The sequence below is a fragment of the Salvelinus sp. IW2-2015 genome, linkage group LG15, assembly GCF_002910315.2.
Source record: "Salvelinus sp. IW2-2015 linkage group LG15, ASM291031v2, whole genome shotgun sequence".
NCBI lineage: Eukaryota > Metazoa > Chordata > Actinopteri > Salmoniformes > Salmonidae > Salvelinus > Salvelinus sp. IW2-2015.
In genome coordinates, this window is record NC_036855.1 from 40,209,475 (window position 1) to 40,230,777 (window position 21,303).

At 43.7% G+C, this 21,303-nt stretch overlaps 1 protein-coding gene across 2 annotated transcripts in view; it reads right to left on the bottom strand.

Moving 5' to 3' along the window:
- Positions 1–21,303, bottom strand: part of kremen1 (kringle containing transmembrane protein 1) — a 130,971-nt gene that overhangs the window by 7,841 nt on the left and 101,827 nt on the right. The window contains exons 4-8 of one of the 2 annotated variants that reach the window (XM_024003211.2): positions 15,545–15,669; positions 13,226–13,379; positions 12,281–12,390; positions 11,801–12,023; positions 310–492 (exon numbers count right to left, since the gene is read on the bottom strand). In XM_024003211.2, the coding sequence (XP_023858979.1) occupies positions 310–492; positions 11,801–12,023; positions 12,281–12,390; positions 13,226–13,379; positions 15,545–15,669 (795 nt within the window). Of the gene's footprint in view, positions 1–267; positions 493–11,800; positions 12,024–12,280; positions 12,391–13,225; positions 13,380–15,544; positions 15,670–21,303 lie in introns of both variants that reach the window. The other variant, XM_024003210.2, reaches the window with a different exon arrangement.

A 21,303-nucleotide genomic window follows, 5' to 3' on the forward strand; every position in this document is an offset into this window, starting at 1 on the left:
GTATGATGTAGGTTACACATATTAGAAAGCCCAGAAAGGTGCGCTGTTGGTTACACATAAGAGAAACCCCAGAACGATAAAAAAACAGTACCAAAGGTACAAAAAAAGAAACAAGTAGTAACTGAGAGATGGAGAGGTAGGACGTTGCAACGTCAGTATCAATAGAGGTGAGTCATAGTAGAAAGCTCTATTAGAAACCCAGAGAAGTAGAAAGATATGATGTTGGTAACTGATAGATAAAAAACAACAATATTGGTATCTACATACTAGAGGTGTGTCCGTTGGTCCCGTTGGGTTGGTCCCACTGACCTGGCATGTTGTGGTCCGGTTTACCGGGACTGGACGTTATCACATAGAGGATTTGAGAGGAACGTCCGTTATCGCTCCCGTTAGACTTCTCCGTTACGCCGTTAAGCTCAGGCTTCACTGTACTAGTGTCCTCCTCTTCCTTCTCATCCTCATCCATAGGTCTGGTGTCCAGGCCTCTCAGCGCTGAAACAACAACAACAAATACAATGTTTCCATGGGCCTATTGCAACGAAGATCGGCCTGTAGATTATTGGCAGATGATCTCTTGRCAAACCATCAATACATGATAAATCCCTCTGGTGGGTATTATCATTGGAACAATTTGATCTGGCAGTACTACTTGACTAAGGACGATTTATCTATTTGACAATCATTCCGCACAACTAAAATAAAGTATTTAATGCCCTCGTTTTACCACAGCAAATCTACTATGGCAATGTAGCCTACCCTATGCAAATCTATGGTGTAGGAATACTTTTTCCTACACCATGTTTCCAATTAATGTTATCCATTAATGATTTTACTTGTCTGAATCGAATATGGTCATTTCTTATCAAGAGGGTAAAAGGAAATATTCCATTTGACATTTGAAACTAAATCGTGATTGCATTCTAATAATAGTAATGAAGTTATTTAAAGTTGCACAAATAATATATCATTGTGTTTTTAAACCAATAATTTTAATCGCTTGAAAAAACTAACAAACATACACTACCGTTCAAAAGTTTGGGGTCACTTAGAAATGTCCTTGTTTTTGAAAGAAAAGCACATGTTATGTCCATTAAAATAACATCAAATTGATCAGAAATACGTTGTTAATGTTGTCAATGACTATTTTAGCTGGAAACGGCAGATTTTTTATGAAATATCTACATAGGCGTACAGAGGCCCATTATCAGCAACCATCACTCCTGTGTTCCAATGGCACGTTGTGTTAGCTAATCCAAGTTTATTATTTTAAAAGGACAATTGATCATTAGAAAATCATTTGCAATTATGTTAGCACAGCTGAAAACTGTTGTTTTGATTTAAAGAAGCAATAAAACGGGCCTTCTTTAGACTGAGTATCTGGAGCATCAGCATTTGTGGGTTCGATTACAGGCTCAAAATGACCAGAAACAAAGAACTTTCTTCTGAAACTCATCAGTCTGTTCTTGTTCTGAGAAATGAAGGCTATTCCATGCGAGAAATTGCCAAGAAACTGAAGATCTCATACAACGCTGTGTACTACTCCCTTCACAGAACAGCGCAAACTGTCTCTAACCAGAATAGAAAGAGGAGTGGGAGGCCCCGGTGCACAACTGAGCAAGAGGACAAGTACATTAGTGTCTAGTTTCAGAAACAGACGCCAACTAGCAGCTTCATTAAATAGTACCCGCAAAACACCAGTCTCAACGTCAACAGTGAAGAGGCAACTCCGGGATGCTGGGTTTCTAGGCAGAGTTGCAAAGAAAAATCCATATCTCAGACTGGCTAATAAAAATAAAAAGATTAAGATGGGCAAAAGAACACAGACACTGGACAGAGGAACTCTGCCTAGAAGGCCAGCATCCCAGAGTCGCCTCTTCACTGTTGGCGTTGAGACTGGTGTTTTGCGGGTACTATTTAATGTAGCTGCCAGTTTTTTGCGAGTACAACACTCAATAGTAAACGTTTATATTTTCGTACAGGACTACAGTAATTAGGCCATTAGGCCTACTGCGGCATATTGTACTTTATTGAAGAAACAATATCTGAATTGGAAGGACATGTGGTGTGGAGATTCATTAATTATTTGGAAGTCGTTATCCAAAGAAACAAATACAAAGGGCTTGGTTTGATAATGATATTTAAATTGTATGTCACACATGTTGCTGCAATCCATATCACTTTAATTTACAATGTGGTAATTCATTAAAAGTTGGTCTTCTATACATTTATTTTTGCAGAAGAGTGGCCTCGATGTAGCCATAATTGGCTGAATTGTCTACAATTAGATGTGTTAACTAAATCATTTTAATTGACATAGGCTACATTTTGAGTCAAATCATTTTATTTCGGTTGCCATATGTAATATTCTTCCTTTTTCCTTAAATTTCGCTGATAGGGTGTTACTTCATTGGGGTGGGAGTAGTCAACACAAATAAATATGATTTCCTATGCCATTTCCGCTGTCTTGTATCCAGACGGCTTGACACCATAACAGTGTCAGATCAGCTGGTCTACAAGTTTGATAAAAATAAATAAGTGCGGCCCTCCACTGAATTTTGAAATCCCAGTGTGGCCCCAGGACCAAATTTATTGCCCACCCCTGAGCTAAGACTTTGTCTAAATTAAGGTTATTTTATGAAATTATCAAAACATGTTATTAAAATCCCTTATCCCTACCATGAATGGTGGCCTAAATCTTTACTAGGAGCTAAAGGTTTTTGTCTGACATAACTCAACTTGACTGCAATTTTCCCACATGTTCTCCATTTGATACAACAYAATGCAGTGCTTGCTTCAAATCTCGGTTCGGCAGGAAATTCCTCAGACGTCATCTGAGAGCGTTTATCCTCATCTGAGAAGGAAATTAACATCGCACCACTCAGCACTGTATGGATGTACTAACATCCAGCTTAGCCTCAAGAGAGAATCTCTCTCTCTCTCTTTCCCCATCCTTTTCTCCTCCCAGCTCAGCGGGGGAAAAACCAATTTACTTATGTGACCTTTTCTTATAACATGTCTCATAATATTGTATATTAATTTCAACAACTTCTGTTTCTGATGTGCGGTCTGAAACAAGGGAAGTCAGAATTGAGGCCAGACCAGAAGGGAATTGGCTGCAAGTCTGGGGGTCAGACTCTGACCTGAGAATATTGTTTTTAGTAGAACAAAATGAGAAAAGGTTAGGACAGTCTGTGTCTGTGTGTGTGTGTATGTCTGTGATTGTGTGTGTGCCTCCCAGCCCTGTAAGCTCTTAGCTTTAATGTCAACAATATTAACTAATTCAGAGAGAGTTGTGTTGAGTGCTGATGCCTTAAGGAAATGGAACTGAAACAATAGTGGGGTGTTTACAAGAGTGTGGTCTGAACAGAGAACTGCTATTTATACATAAATACTTCCATTCCATTATGATGAGTGTGTAATATAAGACTGGGTTCAGATTGGGATCCCTAGGAGGTGGTGCACTTTGTGTATACAATGATGTTAAGGATGGGGAGAATGATGTATGAATGATATATACAGATATACGATACCAGGGACAAACAAAACATCTCAAGGTTATTTACATAACCCCGGTTCTCTAATATTATGAGTGAGTCGACTCATGTGGGAACGTGCCTGTTTGCAGAAAACTAGAATAACTAAGTTCTCTTTCAATTATTTGTTTAGACGTCTCACATATGAGATGTATGAAACTCCCATAATGTAGGCACGCTCTCCGAACACTAGTTTCCAGACTACCCCTCAGAGACCCCGATACTGAGAACAGTATGCACCAGAGAAGGTGCAGTGACTTCCAGTCGGTAGAACCTCATGAGGGGATGCCCAACATGCCACATTACAGATCTCCTGCAAGGAGAAGCCTTTGAACTGAGCCCAAGAGGTAGCCATACTGTACCTCTGGTGGAATGAGRTCTCAAGCCCTCCAGAGGCTGTAAACCCTTGCTATTATAAGCTAGTATAATAGCATCCACTATCCAATGTGACAACCATTGACGAGAGAAAGGCCTCCCCCTGCAGGGTGGTGTTCAAGACACAAAGAGCTGGTCGCTCTTGTGTAAAGCTCTCGTTCTACCCAAATACATGTGTAAAGCACGCACTGGACACAAACGATGGAGACGCTCTTCCTCTGCAGAAGAGAAAGGCGGTAGGTGGAAAGTCATAAGCTTCAAGGTGAGACAATTGTAACTGTCGCTGACCTTTGGCATAAAGGTGGGGTTAGGCAATAAGGTTACCTTGGTAAAACCCGGGACAAACAGTAGGCAGGAATGGTGAACTGACAGTGAATGTCGTTCACTCACTCGCTTTGCGGAAGTAAGGGCTACAAATAAAGAGGTCTTGAGAGAGAGATATTTCACCCCTACATTCTCCAGCATCTCAAWAGGCTGCTGAGACAAAGCCTCAAGCACAGTAGAAAGATCCCAAGGCGGGGCTACAGGCTTGGATACAGACATAAGCGGCGCGCCCCTTCTTGAAACGGCATTAGAGCGGGTGCTTGCCCACTGCGCTGTTATTAAGGRCTATATGACAAACTGAGAAAGCGGTTAAGTAGAACTTAACAGTGGAGAAAGCCGTACCCCTGTCCAGAAGGCCTTGCATGAAGCATAAAACCTCTGACACAAAACATTGGTAAGGAATGATTTGTTTTTGGTCACACCACTTCTCAAAGATTCACCACTTATTTCCGTAAAGTGAGCGTGTAGAAGGGGCTCTGGATTGTCTCAATGGCTCTGAGAGGCAGACTAGTCGTGTCCAGATTTAACCTTTCACGGGCCACACCCATAGGGCCAGTTTGCCTGGGTCAGGAGATCCGTGCATAATGGGAGTTGCCAGGGCTAGTCATAAAGCAAGAGAATAATCTCCGTTAACCAGAGCTTGCCCGGACATGTGGGTGCTACCAGGATGAGGGACGAGCRTCGTTGTCTCACTATGGCTATAGTGGGGAGTGTGAGGCGCATAGGGGGAAAAGCATAGAGCGGTGCGCCTTTGGCCAAGGGTGTACCAACTATGGCTGTGGTAGTCATGACATTTTGTCAGCCGGTGATTGTCAAGCAAATAACTTCCGGTCTCACAGTAATTGACCATGAATTAACATAAACACATTTAGCATCTCCTGGCTTCCACACATTACATTTACATTTTAGTKATTTAGCAGACGCTCTTATCCAGAGCGACTTACAGTAGAGTGCATACATTTTATTACATTTTTACATACTGAGACAAGGATATCCTTACAAGCCACTGATGCAGTCTTTTGGAACATCTACATTTAAGAAAAGTCTAATAAATCCATGTAATATAGCTTACACCATCACAATAAAGAAACATGATATGAATAAAATGTAGTCTATTTCAAAAGAACAGAATAGCATACTTTGAGTTTTCCTTATGTTAGGCCCTGATCTGGCTATGCCATATGGCTGTGAGCCATTTTAAGGAACGTGTGCCGCCCTGGTTGTTGTTGTAGGCCGACACTGTCATATTGTCTGTCCTGACAAGGACGTGACAATACCGGAGGAAGGGTAGAAAGTGTTTCAAAAGAGGAACACTGTCAGAWGCTCYAGGTATTTGATATGGGCAAGACGGAGTTGTGTGGTCCACTCAGTTAACTGCCTGGCCCTCGTAAACTTCGCTCCAACCCATGAGTGACGAGTCTGTCGTCATCAACTTCCTCGCTGACACCACTCCTAGACTGGTGCCYAATGTGAAGGTCGAGGGGCCCCTCCATTTCCAGAAAGATGTGAGATACTCTGATGTTGAGTGCACAGACGTAGGGATAAAACCCAGCGTTGGAAACATCTCATCCTCAGTAGACCATGTGGGACCACTGAGATAGTGGAGTCCATTAACTCCAGTAACCGGAGGCGTATTCGGAAAATGGCCGAGTGCCTCCTGTTTAATAGGGATAGGCACTATCGGAATGAGGCGATGCGGCCTTCCAACAGCGTTGGGTGATACTCAGATTCTATATTCTCTGGGTCAGTATGAAACAGATTTTTATCTGATTGATTTGGAAACCCGAGCCCGGAAAGGTGGGTTACCAAGGAGGTAACGTCTTGCCCCGCTTGCTCACGGGACGGGAAGGAGAGCAGGTTATCATCTATGTAGGCGGATACCCTCAGCCACTTGTTTCTGACGGACTTGAGAGTGCCTCCACACACTTGGTGAATGTCCTGGAAGCGCTAGCCCGAACGGGAGAACAAGGTATTCGTAGGCTTTGCCTTGAAAGGGAATCCTCAGAAACCTTGTGTGGATGCTTATCTGGAAGTACGCAGGTCAACTGGGTCGCCTGGACGAATAGAACGAGACAGCACGTTTGGTGTGAGCAACCGAAACGSAAAATTCCTCAGATAGTCGTAGAGGACCTGTAGGTCCAGAATGGGGCAAATCTCTCCCCTTTTTGGGAACCAGAATGTACCAGGAGTAGAAGGCTCAATGTCTGTCTTCCTCTGCTATCGCTCTGATATTCCATTTGAATAGAAGAGAGGAGATTTCCTGCTATAGTATGCGTGCCAAGTCACGGTCGCATCTGATTCCAGAATGCCATTGAAGGCAAGAGGTCTCATAGCGAACTGCAGTCTGTAGRACTTGGTAACAGTGGATAGGGTCCCAGACTTGACTGCGGATGCATGCTAGTTTTCTACTCTCTCAGCGAGCAGCCCATGGGGAGGCACTCACCAGTGGCACATTGACGCCCACTGTGCTCCACCCGAGAAGGTACCAGCACAGAACACAGAGTGTAACTGTTCACTGCACTTCTCTGCCGCTGGGGCGTTCCCCTAGGTCAGATGCCCCCTCTCCCTCCAAGGGAATCCGTTGGGCGCAATCTCAATGCTGTCAAACTAGCATGGTGCTCGGATCCCCTGAGGCAGGGTTAGCTTCTTCCATGGCACTGATGGAAAAGCTAATCCCAGAACAAAATAAAAACACAGCTAACTAGCAGTGTGTTGGCTGCCAGCTAGGCTAGTTAGCACGATGTTAGCTGGGAAAAGCTAACTTTTCTTAACCAAGTGAACGTAGCTATCGTTCGCCAAGTGGGGTACTGAACTAGCTAGTTAGCAGGAGGAATCTAGCGCTAAGTTAGTCTTGCGATGGACAAAGCGTAACTCTCTACTGAGAGAAAGACTATAAATTCTTCCCTTGCAGGTAGAAAACCTAGGGTAGGATAATGAACTAGCCTGGTTAGCGAAACCTTGCAGCTAAGCTAGCCAAGTATCTGTAGCTAGCCGGTTCCGGYTGCTAGCTACAAAGAGACCTCGAGGAGAAAAAGAGACAAAGCTAATCTTAGCCGTATAAAACGTTCCTTTTGTTTGAAGTTTTTCCTAACACAGAGACAAGAGCTGGCAGAGAATATTGTGACACTCCTGTCATCTGTTAACCTTATAGGAATTGGCCTTTAATAAGGATAGGGCTAAATTGAATTGTTTCTTACAGAATACGTTTTTTATGCATAAGCATGGTAGCAACTGAAATGGAAAAGTTTGGAGATTATGGGAAAATTATTTGACCAAATTTGAGGACACAACAGTTCACCTGACAGAAGACTGAATCCAAACATTACAATGTTGATTTTATATTTACTGTACTTTTCGCCATATTTGTTGTTTTAATAAGACTGCTAGCTTAGGTTAACTGTTTTGAACTCCAAGCACAGATCGGACATTTGGAAATTCATTTGCTTAAGCATTATCATGCAAACACAGTAATTTTTATTGTGACAAGCCGTCAGTGAGATTCAAAGCTATGATCTTCTGTTGTCGATCCATGGGATTAGTCCACCAGGTTGGAGCTAACAAGCAATGTACTGTATATAATTTTTTTTTTTTTAACTCATACAAAGCTGTTCATTTTAGTCTATTCAACCCGACCCCATTTTAAAGGAAACTAGCACTCATTAATATAATGTGAGGCCAATTAGTGGCCGTGGCCAACACACCTGAACACACTTAACAAGATAGTGGACAGTGAGAGTTTTGTTGATGCTGAGAACGGAATGTATGTGTTTTTCAATAACATTATTAGAACGTTCTTTCAACGTTACTAATGTTTTCTTGTGGTTTTCATGGAACATTTTCTTAGTATTCTGAGAATATGACTTCAAATGGAAATACCAAGAAATAACATTATTTTGTCAAGTTCCCTAAATGTGCTGAGAAAGTCCCAATGCCAAGCAACTCATCTGCACCATTCCCAGAACTTTGTGGGAAGGTTGTATGCAAACTAACCATAGGACAACCACGCTCTCACCAAGCTCTAAGAAACATATGGTTCTCAGAATGTTATGTGCTAGCTGGGCTCCCTCTCTCTCCTCGAGCAACGCCCACTCGCACTGGTACACACACAGATGATGCACAGCACACAGAAAGACACGCTGAAGGGTAGGCCTAATTCTGATCATGGCTGATATGATAACTTCAAAATCGACATATGTTTAAAAAGGAAAACACAATATAAAAATTCCATAACTCTTCCAGGATTTTCATGACCGTATGAACCCTCATTTGACAACTTGGAACAGAGCATTCTGTACATTCAGGCTGGCCCCATTCTCAATCTGCGCATTCTCAAACTCGGAACAGTCTACTGGTAGACATACACTGAACAAAGTGGAATCAGGATCTGAATGCCCACTCTCCATTGCTATTCCATGCAGATCCCGCCTTCATTCCGCTTTGATCAATCTTTTTTTGATGCTGCGTGTGAACCCGGGCTGGTGATAGGCTACTTTGTTTTATAGAGGAGCCGTTACGCAGTTCCTCAAAAAAATTGGAGGTGCCAGTACGGTCCTCCAGATAGCTCCGGCCCAAGTCAAGCACTGAGTGTTTGGCTTTCACATGGAAATTCAGAGAAACAGATGGTAATTTTGGTGCGCATAGAAAATAATCATGCGTGCATTCAGGTGCGTGTTCCACAGTGAATTTCCTCCACAGTAAACAAACAGGCTCATTCTGTTCAGAACAACACAGGGTATGACGRCATGTCATCTTTTAACTGTACATCAAACATAGTAAACATTGACACTGTGTATTACATGACTTTTATGATATGGAGATGTGAAGTGTAAATTTGAACTCAAMGGTGTTCTGGAAAGGAAGATAGGCAAAGAATGGTCTTTTGGCGGGCGTACGACCTGTCTGTTTCCAACAGAGGTTTGTGAGTAGGACAAAGACCAAAGACCAAAAATCAATACAGTTACATATAGCAATTTTGTTTTTGTTCAATATTATATTGATATTTGACTTGAAGTACTGATTTGTAAACGTTCTAGCGCTAGCCTGCTGTACCTGTGCCAAAACTATTTACATAAATAGTGAGCCAACATGTTTTCAGCACTTTTAATTCCCTGAATGATCTAAACAAATTTTCTCATGCTCTTTCTTGTCTCGTTGCAGCAGACATGTAGTGAGCAATATGTTTGAATCATCAAATCGCAATAAAATCGCGGTATCGAATCGGTAATGCATGTAGAATAATGAGAATCGCAATACATGTCGTATCGGCACCTAATTATCATGATAATATCGTATCGTGAGGTCCCTGGCAATTCCCAGCTCTACTAATTTCCTGCAATTCTACACATTTTGCCACGGTTTATGCCATGTTCTTATGCTATCTGAGTGACTCAAACATTATAACAAAATCAATGGGAGCCCATGCCATGAAATGTTTCGAATTTTAAATTCTACCAGACTGTGCAGTTTTTATTTTGGTGATTGTTACTTTTCAAAGATGGCTATTTATATTTTCTACATACATGTTTTTTATATCTGTTTTTTAGCCATTTAAGTTAACACAGAACATTTTTACCATCCCGAAAAGTATTCCCCCACACTGCCAATGTTTAATATGCAACGACATGCACCTTGTGAATTAGTGTGTGTCTCACGGTGAGTTCCTAGAAAAACAAAACATTTCAATATATGCAACACCAATATCACCTGCGGCTTTGAGGCATTGGCTAGCAAATGATAAGAGAAAAGGTCCACCGCCGGCAGCACTTGGAGTCTCCCCTGCCTGTCTCCCTTTCTTACCGTCAGTGTGTGGCTGGGCGCATGCATGTGTGTGTGTGTGTGCACGTGCCTGTGTGTCTGTGTTTATGTGTGTGTGCTTTAAGTAGAGCCACAACACATTGGTCTGGTCGATTTAACAGTGTCCAGGCAGCTTGGTTGCTATGCAAAACCCTGCCATGGAACCAGGATAGCAGGATGTCAGCCTGCACCTGTTCATGCAAATTATGGCTCCCGGAGAGAGATGAGTTCGTGGTTCAGTCAAATCACTGCATGGGGCTGAAATAACTCAAGCCAAGCCGAGGGCGATAGATGTCTGGAAAAGCTTGTTACAGTATCTCTCATATCTACTGAAACAACTTGCTTTGTTTTTGTACAATTGTTGTGACAACCTCAAAACAACCTACACTACATGTCCAAAAGAATTTGGACACCTGCTCGTTGAACATCTCATTCCAAAATCATGGGCATTAACATGGAGTTGGTCCCCCCTTCGCTGCTATTACAGCCTCCACTTTTCTGGGAAGGCTTTCCACTAGATGTGGGAACATTGCTGCGGGGACTTGCTTCCATTAGTGAGGTCGGGCACTGATGTTGGGTTGATTAGGCCTGGCTTGCAGTCGGCGTTCCAATTCATCTTAAAGGTGTTCGATGGGTTTGAGGACAGGGCTCTGTGCAAGCCAGTCAAGTTCTTCCACACCGATCTTGACAAACTATTTCTGCATGGACCTCACTTTGTAAACGGGGGCATTGTCATGCTGGAACAGGAAAGGGCCTGCCTCAAACTGCTGCCACAAAGTTGGAAGTACAGAATCATCTAGAATGTCTTTGTATGCTGTAGCATTAAGATTTCCCTTCACTGGAACTAAGGGGCCTAGCTCAAATAACAAAAACAGACCCAGACCATTTATTCCTCCTCCACCAAACTTTATAGTTGGCACTATGCATTGGGGCAGGTAGTGTTCTCCTGGCATCCGCCAAACCCAGATTTGTCCCTCAGACTGCCAGATGGTGAAGCGTAATTTATCACTCCAGAGAATGCATTTCAACTGCTCCAGAGTCCAATGGCGGCAAGCTTTACACCACTCCAGCCGACACTTGGCATTGCGCTTGGTGATCTTAGGCTTGTGTGTGGCTGCTCGGCCATGGAAAACCATTTCATGAAGGTCCTGATGAACAGTTCTTGTGCTGACGTTGCTTCCAGAGGCAGTTTGGAACTCAGTACTGAGTGTTGCAACCGAAGACAGACGAATTTTACACACTAAGCGCTTCAGCASTCGGTGGTCCCGTTCTGTGAGCTTGTGTGGCCTACCACTTCGCGGCTGAGCCGTTGTTGCTCCTAGACGTTTCCACTTAACAAGAACAGCACTTACAGTTCACCGGGGAGGCTCTAGCAGGGCAGAAATTTGACGAACTGACTTGTTGGAAAGGTGGCATCTTATAACGGTCCCACGTTGAAAGTCAAGGAGCTCTTCAGTAAGGCCATTCTACTGCCAATGTTTGTCTATGGAAATTGCATGTCTGTGTGCTCAATTTTATACACCTGCCAGCAACGGGTGTGGCTGAAATAGCCGAATCCACTAATTTGAAGGGGTCTCCACATACTTCTGTATATATAGTGTATGTGTGGGTGATGTTGGCAACAAGGGTTTGGGACAATACTAATTGACCCCCTCCTGAAGTCCTTACCTACGACATGTCTACAGGTTTCTTAACTTGGTATGACAGCTAGGTTGGTGCACTCTGTATATGTGTGTGTGTGTGTGTATACTGTATATATCCCATTGCAAACCCACCTTGGTATGTGACAGAGAAGCCCTGTGCTTGGTTGGTGTGGTCTGAGTAGAAGTAGAGGATGACAAAGTCTCCAGTGACGTTGACCAAGTCCCGGGGCGAGTTGCGGCCGTCGAACCGTGCTAACACCTGGGTGGTATAGCCATCCAGCATTTCCACCATGTCTGTCTGGTCCGAGATGTCGAAGAAGGTGAAGTTGAACAGGATCATGGAGGCCCCAGGTACCTAATAATAATGCAAATAGAAAAAATACATAGTACTTAATAATACATGATACTTACTACTTTCTGAAAGCCAAAGATGCTTTAGGCAATAGGCAACAAACAAAAGCAACAACAACAAAAAAGGGTCCAACTGTTGTGCGTTATATTACACCCTATCCCCAATATAACAAACTACAGTTGGACCCGGGTCAAAAGTAGTGCACTGTAAAGTGGATAGGGTGCCATTTGATACGCAACCGAAGAAACAAGACACAATACCTGGACAGTCCAGTAGCAGACCCTCCCTGCCTCGTACTTATCAGGGAAGTCAGGGGAGTAGACCACCCCAGAGGGAGCAGAGTAGTTACCCCCGCACGCACCAACACGAGCTGGAGGAGACAAACAGAGAAAGATGATTCCATGAATAACAGTTCAGCTATCGAAGTTTGCATTTGCAAGTTTTTAAGTTTCTCATATACTTAACCCTCTTATATAACTAACCCTGTTGACTCCTATGTCTCAGGAGTTGTCATAGAGACCTTTTCATATAGAAACCACATACAACAGGCTCTCTCAATGATAGAGAGAGTGGAACGAAGAGTTTTCAACGCATACAGGAAAGATGAGACTGGACCGAACAAGGAGTATTTCATTATTGTTGTAATTGTGTTGACTACAGCTGTGAAATCTGTGTCTCGTTATCTAGCAGGTGTGTCTGCCATAAACATTATGCTTGTGTAGCCTATTAGAAAGAGATTTAGCAGGTATTGTTTTGCCATTTTATGACAACAAAGGGAGAGATAGAACATTATGTTCACATGACTATCAAATAGTGAGTTGGTGAGAGTGATTGCAATCCTTTCATATTCGGTTAGGTTCTTTCACTTCTTTCCAACGTTGGTTCTGAGAGAACCATTCAATTGTTTGTGGATTATTCACCATCGCCAGTGTGGTGGAGCTTATGTGTTTTTAAAAAATATGCAAACTCCACTTTTTACATATTAGGTGAAGCATCATAGAAGTTAGAAAGGGCTGACCAGACTAGGGTCATTTTCACTAAAAGCCAAATGGAAGAAAACAGAACAAAACTGTGAAGGACTACCTGAATTTGTCCAATAAGAAACTCTAGTTTSTATTGTTTGCACAGGGGGAAAAATGTCTACAGTTTGCAGCGATGTGCACTAATGAATATGACCCAGAGCAAACAATCTCCTATCTACTCACTGTCGAAGATGATGACCCATCCATCTCCTCCACAGGGCTGGGTGTGGTCACCAAAACACACGTGGTTGCACTCCATACTGGGTGCTTTACCATGGTGATGCTGGTCCAGGTCGTTGCCACAGAAACAGGCGTAACCCGACTCCATCCCAGCTAGCTACAGAACAGAGAGAGACAGGCAAATCGTTCAATGATCGTTTAATGTTAAGTTAAAATCAAACTTTATTTGTTTAGCACTTGTCTAAAGCTTTACAAGAGGGTAAAAAATGTAGCGCAGCACTAAGGAATAAAACCCTTTGGATGAAAGCAAAGAAAGAAACCTTGAGAGGAAACAGACTTTAGAGAGAGCTGAACCTCCTTAAGCCAACTCTGGATGGTAGAGTCAGACAAGAGTTGTCCACCTCACTTAATCAGAGATACTACTATATCATCTAATTGTATGTTAATAAGCATACTTTCAGAATGATTCCATAAAAATCCCCAAAATGACTGTTTTTCTGTCCTAAAATAAAGTGATTTATGTGCCTAAAGCCATCAGGCGTTTGATGGTAATAATATGGTGTGGTTGGGTTGAGTCCAGTGCTTTCGGAGAAACAGAACAGTCACCACTCCTTTATGCGTGCCAAATGGCACCCTATTCCCTATATACATATATATGCCCTATGGGCCCTGGTCAAAAGTAGTGCGACTACATAGGAAATAGGGTGCAATTTTGGACGAATCCCCACTCTGTCAGCAGTAATTAATTAGAGGGTGACTAGTTGAGTACGAACTCACATCAAAGACCTCAGTGTAGGGCTCAAATAAACTAGTCTGAAATAGCATCGGACCACTTAACCTTCAGCTCTTAGGCGAAACATAGTAAACATTTCCTAAAGCCATGTTGCGTTGGGCTGTATTAGAATGAGAGACAGAATCACAGTATGCTTCCCAAATGGCACCCTCTTCCCTTAAAAGTGCACTACGTTTGACCAGGGCAAACTAGTGCACTATAAAGGGAACACTAGGCTGCCATTTGGGACACARACAGTCAAACCTCTTCAATCATCTTGACCTTTCCTTTCAGAATTCAGATCCAACCCAGTCATACTCAGCGTGCAGGCAGAACACTGACTAAGAGCGCCATTGTCTCTCATTAAAAGAAGACCATTGTGTCATTTTCTTCCCATAAATGAATTCATATGAAGGTACCGCATCACTTCCCTTCATTCTGAAAATGTTCTCATGAAGCTGGAATTTATGTAACTAGACTCCTCCGCCGCCAACCGAACCGACGTGAATGCGTTACATATTTACCGGATGAAAAAGAAAAATGACTTGAGAAAGGAAGACAAACGTGAAGTCCTCTGGTGACAGAGCAGAAATTTGTTTGCAGGGGGCATCTGAATCACTGACTCACTAAGTCACTGGCTGTGTCCCAAATGGCACCCTATTCCTTATGGGCCCTGGCCAAAAGTAGTGCACTATATAGGGAATAGGGTGCCATTTGGGACGTATGCACCGACTTACTGTCTGACTGACTTATGGTTGGATGTGGTTGTTTGTCATAGTGAAGTCAGAGAGCATCAATACAGGTTGGATGTGGTTGTTTGTCATAGTGAAGTCAGAGAGCATCAATACAGGTTGGATGTGGTTGTTTGTCATAGTGAAGTCAGAGAGCATCAATACAGGTTGGATGTGGTTGTTTGTCATAGTGAAGTCAGAGAGCATCAATACAGGTTGGATGTGGTTGTTTGTCATAGTGAAGTCAGAGAGCATCAATACAGGTTGGATGTGGTTGTTTGTCATAGTGAAGTCAGAGAGCATCAATACAGCGTTTTAAATGTGTATTAGAGACAATGACAATCAGAGGACGGACAGACGCTATGGTCTCAGGCTGTCGACACATAATGTCAGTGCCATCTGCGGAGAGGGACTGGAGGGACACACGCACACACACAGAGGGGCAGACTGTCACTGCTCATCAGTGCAGACAGCGTCTGAGAGCCGGGTCTGACGCAGGGCCAACAGGATGTGTTCACACAGAACATAAACACCTGCCACTGTTTATACCCATGGTCAGTACCCAAGACAATAGAAGGCCATAGAGACTACATTTACAGCTGCCTGTGATGTTTCATCATCTGATGTGTCACTGAATTAATTTGAAATGTGAGGATAGTTATGGTCATAAATATAGAAATACAGTGTCTAGAACAGACAGCCATTCTTCCCTCAAAGATGATTTTTTTGCAGATGAAACAGGTTGGTGAACCAAATCTTGAAAGGCATCATATTCCCTATAGTYCATTACTTTTGGGACACATCCATCTACTTTCTTACCTTATATCTCTGTTTGCGGCAGAAGCTGATGCAGTTCTGGATGGTGAGTTTGTTGGAGGTCTCACTGCTCCCTGTCAGGGTGGGAGGGTCTCCACTGTCTTTGAAACAACCCAGGTTACCTGGCACTGGAGAAAACACAGAGAGGAGAGCAGGGGTTAGCCATGTATTTCTTAATGTTAGGCACTTCAATACTAACAAGCACACACTGCATTATGCATTCACTACATTTCCCATGAAGCGCATTTCCCATGAAGCACATTTCCCATGAAGCACTACTATATGTAGTTCCTCTTAATTAAGAGGCCCTTCWGTACGTAAAATCACACATTGCATTAAGCATACACTGTATTTCCCACAGAGGAAGCTGGTGGGAGGAGCTATAGGAGGACGGGGTCATTGTAATGGCTGGAATGGAATCAATGGAAAGATATCAAGCACATCAAACATAAGGAAACGACATGTTTGATTCTGTTCCATTGATTCCATTCCAGCCATTACAATGAGCCCGTCCTCCTATAGCTCCTCCCACTTGCCTCCGCTTTTTCCCCATGATGCACCTGTGTGGTGTATTACCAGAGTCCTGTTTGAAACAACCAATCCCAGAGATCATTTACCATAAGGCTGGGCCATATGCCAGAACAGTGGTCGTGAGAACAGTGGTCGTGTGGGACTACACGTCACACAATCCACCTGTGTCTCATAGAACAGGCGTCAACTAAGATATAGAACATTGGTCGACAGAGCCAATCCTGAGGGACCCTTGAATATGCAGGATTAAGCTCTGTACTAGAGCATACACTACACTTCCCATGAACCATCTGTGTCTCATAGAAGAGTGATCTGAGGGGATCAGTGTATGCATTTTTTTGTGGATCATATACTACACTTCCCATAAACCACCTGTGTTTCATACACTAGGTGTCAACCCAAGGCACAGAACATTGGCCCTCAGAGCCAGTCTTAGCCAGTCCTAGGTTGTAGTTCTGTAATAGATCATTAGATCATACAGTATGTTTCCTGTAACCTGGTCTGTCCTGTCGCTCTGTTGAATAGTGTTGTGTTTTATAAGGTGTGATTAACACTTCTTCTCCAATGGCTTGCCTGGCTCCACATGGCTGGCCTGGCTCCACACGCACACACGGACAGGCACACTCACTCACACACGCACACAGGCAGGCATGCACACGCACGCACACACAGATGCAGACACACACACTCCGGCGGACTGGGAACCCCATGAAACACGATGAGCTGCGCCCCAAAAAAAAGCCATCTCCCCAGAATTCTCTGGCTGGCTTCAGTTTGAGATTGTTTTGTTAATTGTCACCAGACAAAAAGTTGGGTTTGGAAGAAAGGAGGAGGAGGTGAGGAGGGAGGGAGGAGAGAGGGAGGAGAGGAAGGGTGTCTGAGTCACAGTGAGAGGGTGTTGGAATCTAGAGTATGTCGATTTCCGGGCGAGCTGGAAGTAGCACTGCCATAGAGGGTAGGTAGCGTGTGTGAAACTGGCTGTTTGTGTATGCATGTGCGTGTGCGTGTGCGTGTGTGTGTGTGTGTGTGAGAGACAGGGAGAGAAACTGGCAGTAAGAGTGTACTTTCAGGGTTGTCACTGAGATAGCCGAGTAAAACTCAACTCCACAATGTATTTCACGCAATGGAGTTGAGCGGAGACGAGAGTGGGTGGACTGGAGCTCCAACGTCAAATAAAACGTTATGTCCTGTGTAATTGCGTGCTATTCTTTGGGTGCTTAAATCTGTAGTTTTTGATTCAAAAAAATAATAATTCTATGTGATGTCGGAGCTGTGAAGTACATTGTGGAGTTGAGTTTTACTTGGCTATCGCTGAGGGTGCTGTAGGGCAGTGTTTCRCAACCGGTCCTCAAGTACCCCTAACAGCACATAGTTTTGTTGTAGCCCCAGACAAAAACACCTGATTCAACTTGTCAAGGGCTTGGTGATTAGTTGACAAGTAGAATCAGGTGTGCTTGTCAGGGGCCACAACAAAAATATGTACTGTTGGGGGTACTTGAGGACTGGAGTTGGGAAACACTGCTGTAGGGTGTGTGTGTGTGTGGGTCTGCATGCTTGAGTGTACGTGCATTTGAGACAGAGGTAAAATAGAAGCAGCAGACAGCTACTGCTGCAATATACATGGACTATAAAAGCACACTTCTGAGGACATGGTCTGGGAGAGACAAGAGAGGCTGCCACTATCCAGGGTGTTGAGTTGTAAGAAAAGAAGACAGATTTCTGTTCTCTGGAAGATAAATAAAGTATTCTTCACCCTAATCCACCGTGCATTCATTAAACACAGTGTAAATACAATGCATTATATTCCAGGTAAACCTTCAAGCCTGGACTAATACAAATAGTAGGATACAGAATCCTTTGTTTCATTATGATTCAAATTGTATTACTTTTATTTTCATTTCAATGTTCTATGGGTAAAATGTATTAGAGAGAACAAAAGTAAAACACAATATCAAACTAATTTCTATTCCACCGCAAAGCTATTGTCTCAAATTGGAATTTGTGTCATCTAACCACAAGCTAGAACAATGCCAGAGAGCGAGAGAGAGAGAGAGAGAGAGAGAGAGAGAGAGAGAGAGAGAGAGAGAGAGAGAGAGAGAGAGAGAGAGAGAGAGAGAGAGAGAGAGAGAGAGAGAGAGAGAGAGAGAGAGAGAGAGAGAGAGAGAGAGAGAGAGAGAGAGAGAGAGAGAGAGAGAGAGAACAGGGAGGTTTATCTGACTGTCAGGGCTGGTTTGAGAGACAACTCAGTGATATGACCGTTTAAAAACAACCTAAGGTGCCAACCAGGAAAAGTTTAGGGCAAAAATCCATGTTAGCTTAACCACCTTATTAACCACATATACCTGATTGCTGAATGAGACTTGTGTAAACCTTTGTAACTTTCCATTGAAAGAACCTAACCAGATATACACTGAGTACAAAACATTAAGAACACCTGCTCTTTCCATGACAGACTAACCAGGTGAAAGCTATGATCCCTTATTGATGTCACCTGTGAAATCCACTTCAATCAGTTTAGACTAAGGGGAGGAGACAGGTTAAATAAGGATTTTGAAGCCTTTAGACAATTGAGCCATTCAGATGGTGCCTTTGAATGGGGTATGGTACTAGGTGCCAGGCATGCCGGTTTGTGTCAAGAACTGCAATGTTGCTGTGTTTTTCACACTCAACAGTTTCCCTTGTGTATCAAGAATGGTCCACCACCCAAAGGACATCCAGCCAACTTGACACAACTGTGGGAAGTATTAGAGTCAACATGGGCCAGCATCCCTGTGGAATGCTTTCGACACCTTGTAGAGTCCATGCCCCGACGAATTGAGGCTGTTCTGAGGGCAAAAGGGGGTGCAACTCAATATTAGGAAGGTGTTCTTAATGTTTTGTACACTCAGTGTATAACCTTATACAAAAATACACTAAATTGGTACGAGGTTTCAATACAGCTCCACTGTGTCATGTTAGAGAGAGAATGAGTTCAGAGAGTTCTAGAAGAGGCCTGTAGACGTCTAGTTAGCGCACACACACATTTTAACTGGTGCATGCTGGATGTTTAAGACTTAAAACCTATGCCTAGTCCACATTTCTTTCCCCGGGGTGTTTTCTACAGACCAAGAGAACAAGAGAGAGAGAGAGAACATATTGTTGATTTGTATACTTCATATACAGTGCTTAGGCAACAGTGGAAACCACAAATTCATGCCAATAAAGCATGTATTGTATTGTATTATGAGAAAGACAGGGAGAGATAGAGGGAGCGAGAAAGAGAGAGGAGAGAGAGAGAGTGGACGAAGACCACACACGTGCGCTCCCCAGTCCTGCTGCCTGCCTCGTCGGTGCCAATGTAAACGTTTTGGCTGACACAATAGCTCATCTATGTAAATAGCAGATGCCACAGATGCGTTGATGTTTGCATAAGGACGAAACACGAGCAGGGCGAGGCCTTCTGGGAATCCCGAAAGAGGTTCAAAAGGCCAGTGCTGAACACTCGCTAACCAAGGATGCTTCCCGAATGGCACCCTGTTCCCTTTCTAGTGCACTACTTTTGACCAGAACCCTGATTAGAAGTAGTACACTATATAGGAAATCGGGTGCCATTTGGGACATTAACCCAAATGTCCCGGACAAGGACAGGACAACATTGCTACTCTACGCCCTGCTTCTCGCCCACGTTCACTGACCGCAGTCCGGCCACACTGTTGGCCGAAGGGCCATCACGGGATCAACAAAATGCAGAGGAGAGAAAGGAGATGGGCGACGACGATGATGATGAGAGAGAGAGAGAGCGAGAGATGGAGAGAGCGGAAGAGAGGAGACGTATGACGGAAGACAGAGGGAGAGAGAGCAATCCGAGTTTGAGGAGAGGAGCGGTGAAGAGGGAAGGAAATGTTCCTCTCGTCTATAAATCACCAGGAATATCCCTTCTGTCTTCCTTTCCTTCTTTTCATCCTTTCTTATCTTCTTTTACAGCCATGTCAAAAAACCCTCTGGCTTTATGAGACGATGAATACCTCTGTCTGGCTCATTTGGTGTGGCAGAGCACACACACAGTTCAGCGCACAGCGGCAGACTGGAGGAATTAGGAGGGAGATTAAGTGGCGAGTTCAAGACAAACATGACAGTAATGTGGATATTTTGGAGTCTTGATTAGGTACTTCATACTCTCCAGGGTGAGGCAGGTAGAGGTTGGGACATGAGTTTAAGCAGCCCAGGTATTCTTCCAGTCACACTAAACCCCGTAAAAGTATGCAGGGCGTGACCCGAGTTTAGTCTTTAGGGCGGTAAACACCTGGTGTGTACAGCAACACAAACACGCACACGCTTCGCACACACACACACACAACCCGGTAAACATCTGGTGGTTTGTATAGCAACCTTCCTCCCCTGAGCTAAATCTAACCCAGGCAGGTAGGTACCACTTCAATAAGGCTTTCAAACAGCAGGGGATGCTACTACAGGGTTCAGCAGTGAGATTAAAGGCAGCAGGCCCCTTGGTTCTCTTTTGACAAGAAGATTGCAGACGACTGTCAATTTATCTGCCTTTGTACTGTCATCCCAGCGGCAGCAGCTTCAACTGAAAGGAGGAGCGGCAACTCGTGGATTGTGACTGTGTGTGTGTGTGTGTGTGTGTGTGTGTGTGTGTGTGTGTGTGTGTGTGTGTGTGTGTGTGTGTGTGTGTGATATAAGTCCTAAATCACAGCTTTGCTCGCTCAGGAACTTGAGATGACAATGGAAGGCGGCAGAATTTTTCTGCTAACGTCGGCAATTATAGCAAAAATGCCTTAACAGAAGAAAAGGCCCTGAGCAAAGCATTGTTCGTCAGTTACATCTGCTACACAGACGCAAGCCGCACAACCAGTACAACATCTTTGCTTGTAATGAAATAAATACACACACACACTTCAAAGCCGTCAGTGGAATTTGGTTTAACAAGGAGATGAGGGAAACAAGGTGTATGAAGGCAGCGGCAGTTATATCAGCCAGGCCAGACTGGAGAGAGGCCTGGGGAGAGCAAAGCAGGGGGAATCACATGAGTAGAGACACACACACACAGACACACGCAGACGCACACAGACCCCGACACAGGAGGACCTGTCTATAGACAGAATCATCACAACTTGCTGCCTCGCCTAGGAAGAGATCGGTTACCACACCCCAGGGTTCATTGCAGACAAAACAACAACAAAAACTTTCTGTCTGCAACAGGATAAGACACCTCTGGAGAAGGAGCAGACACC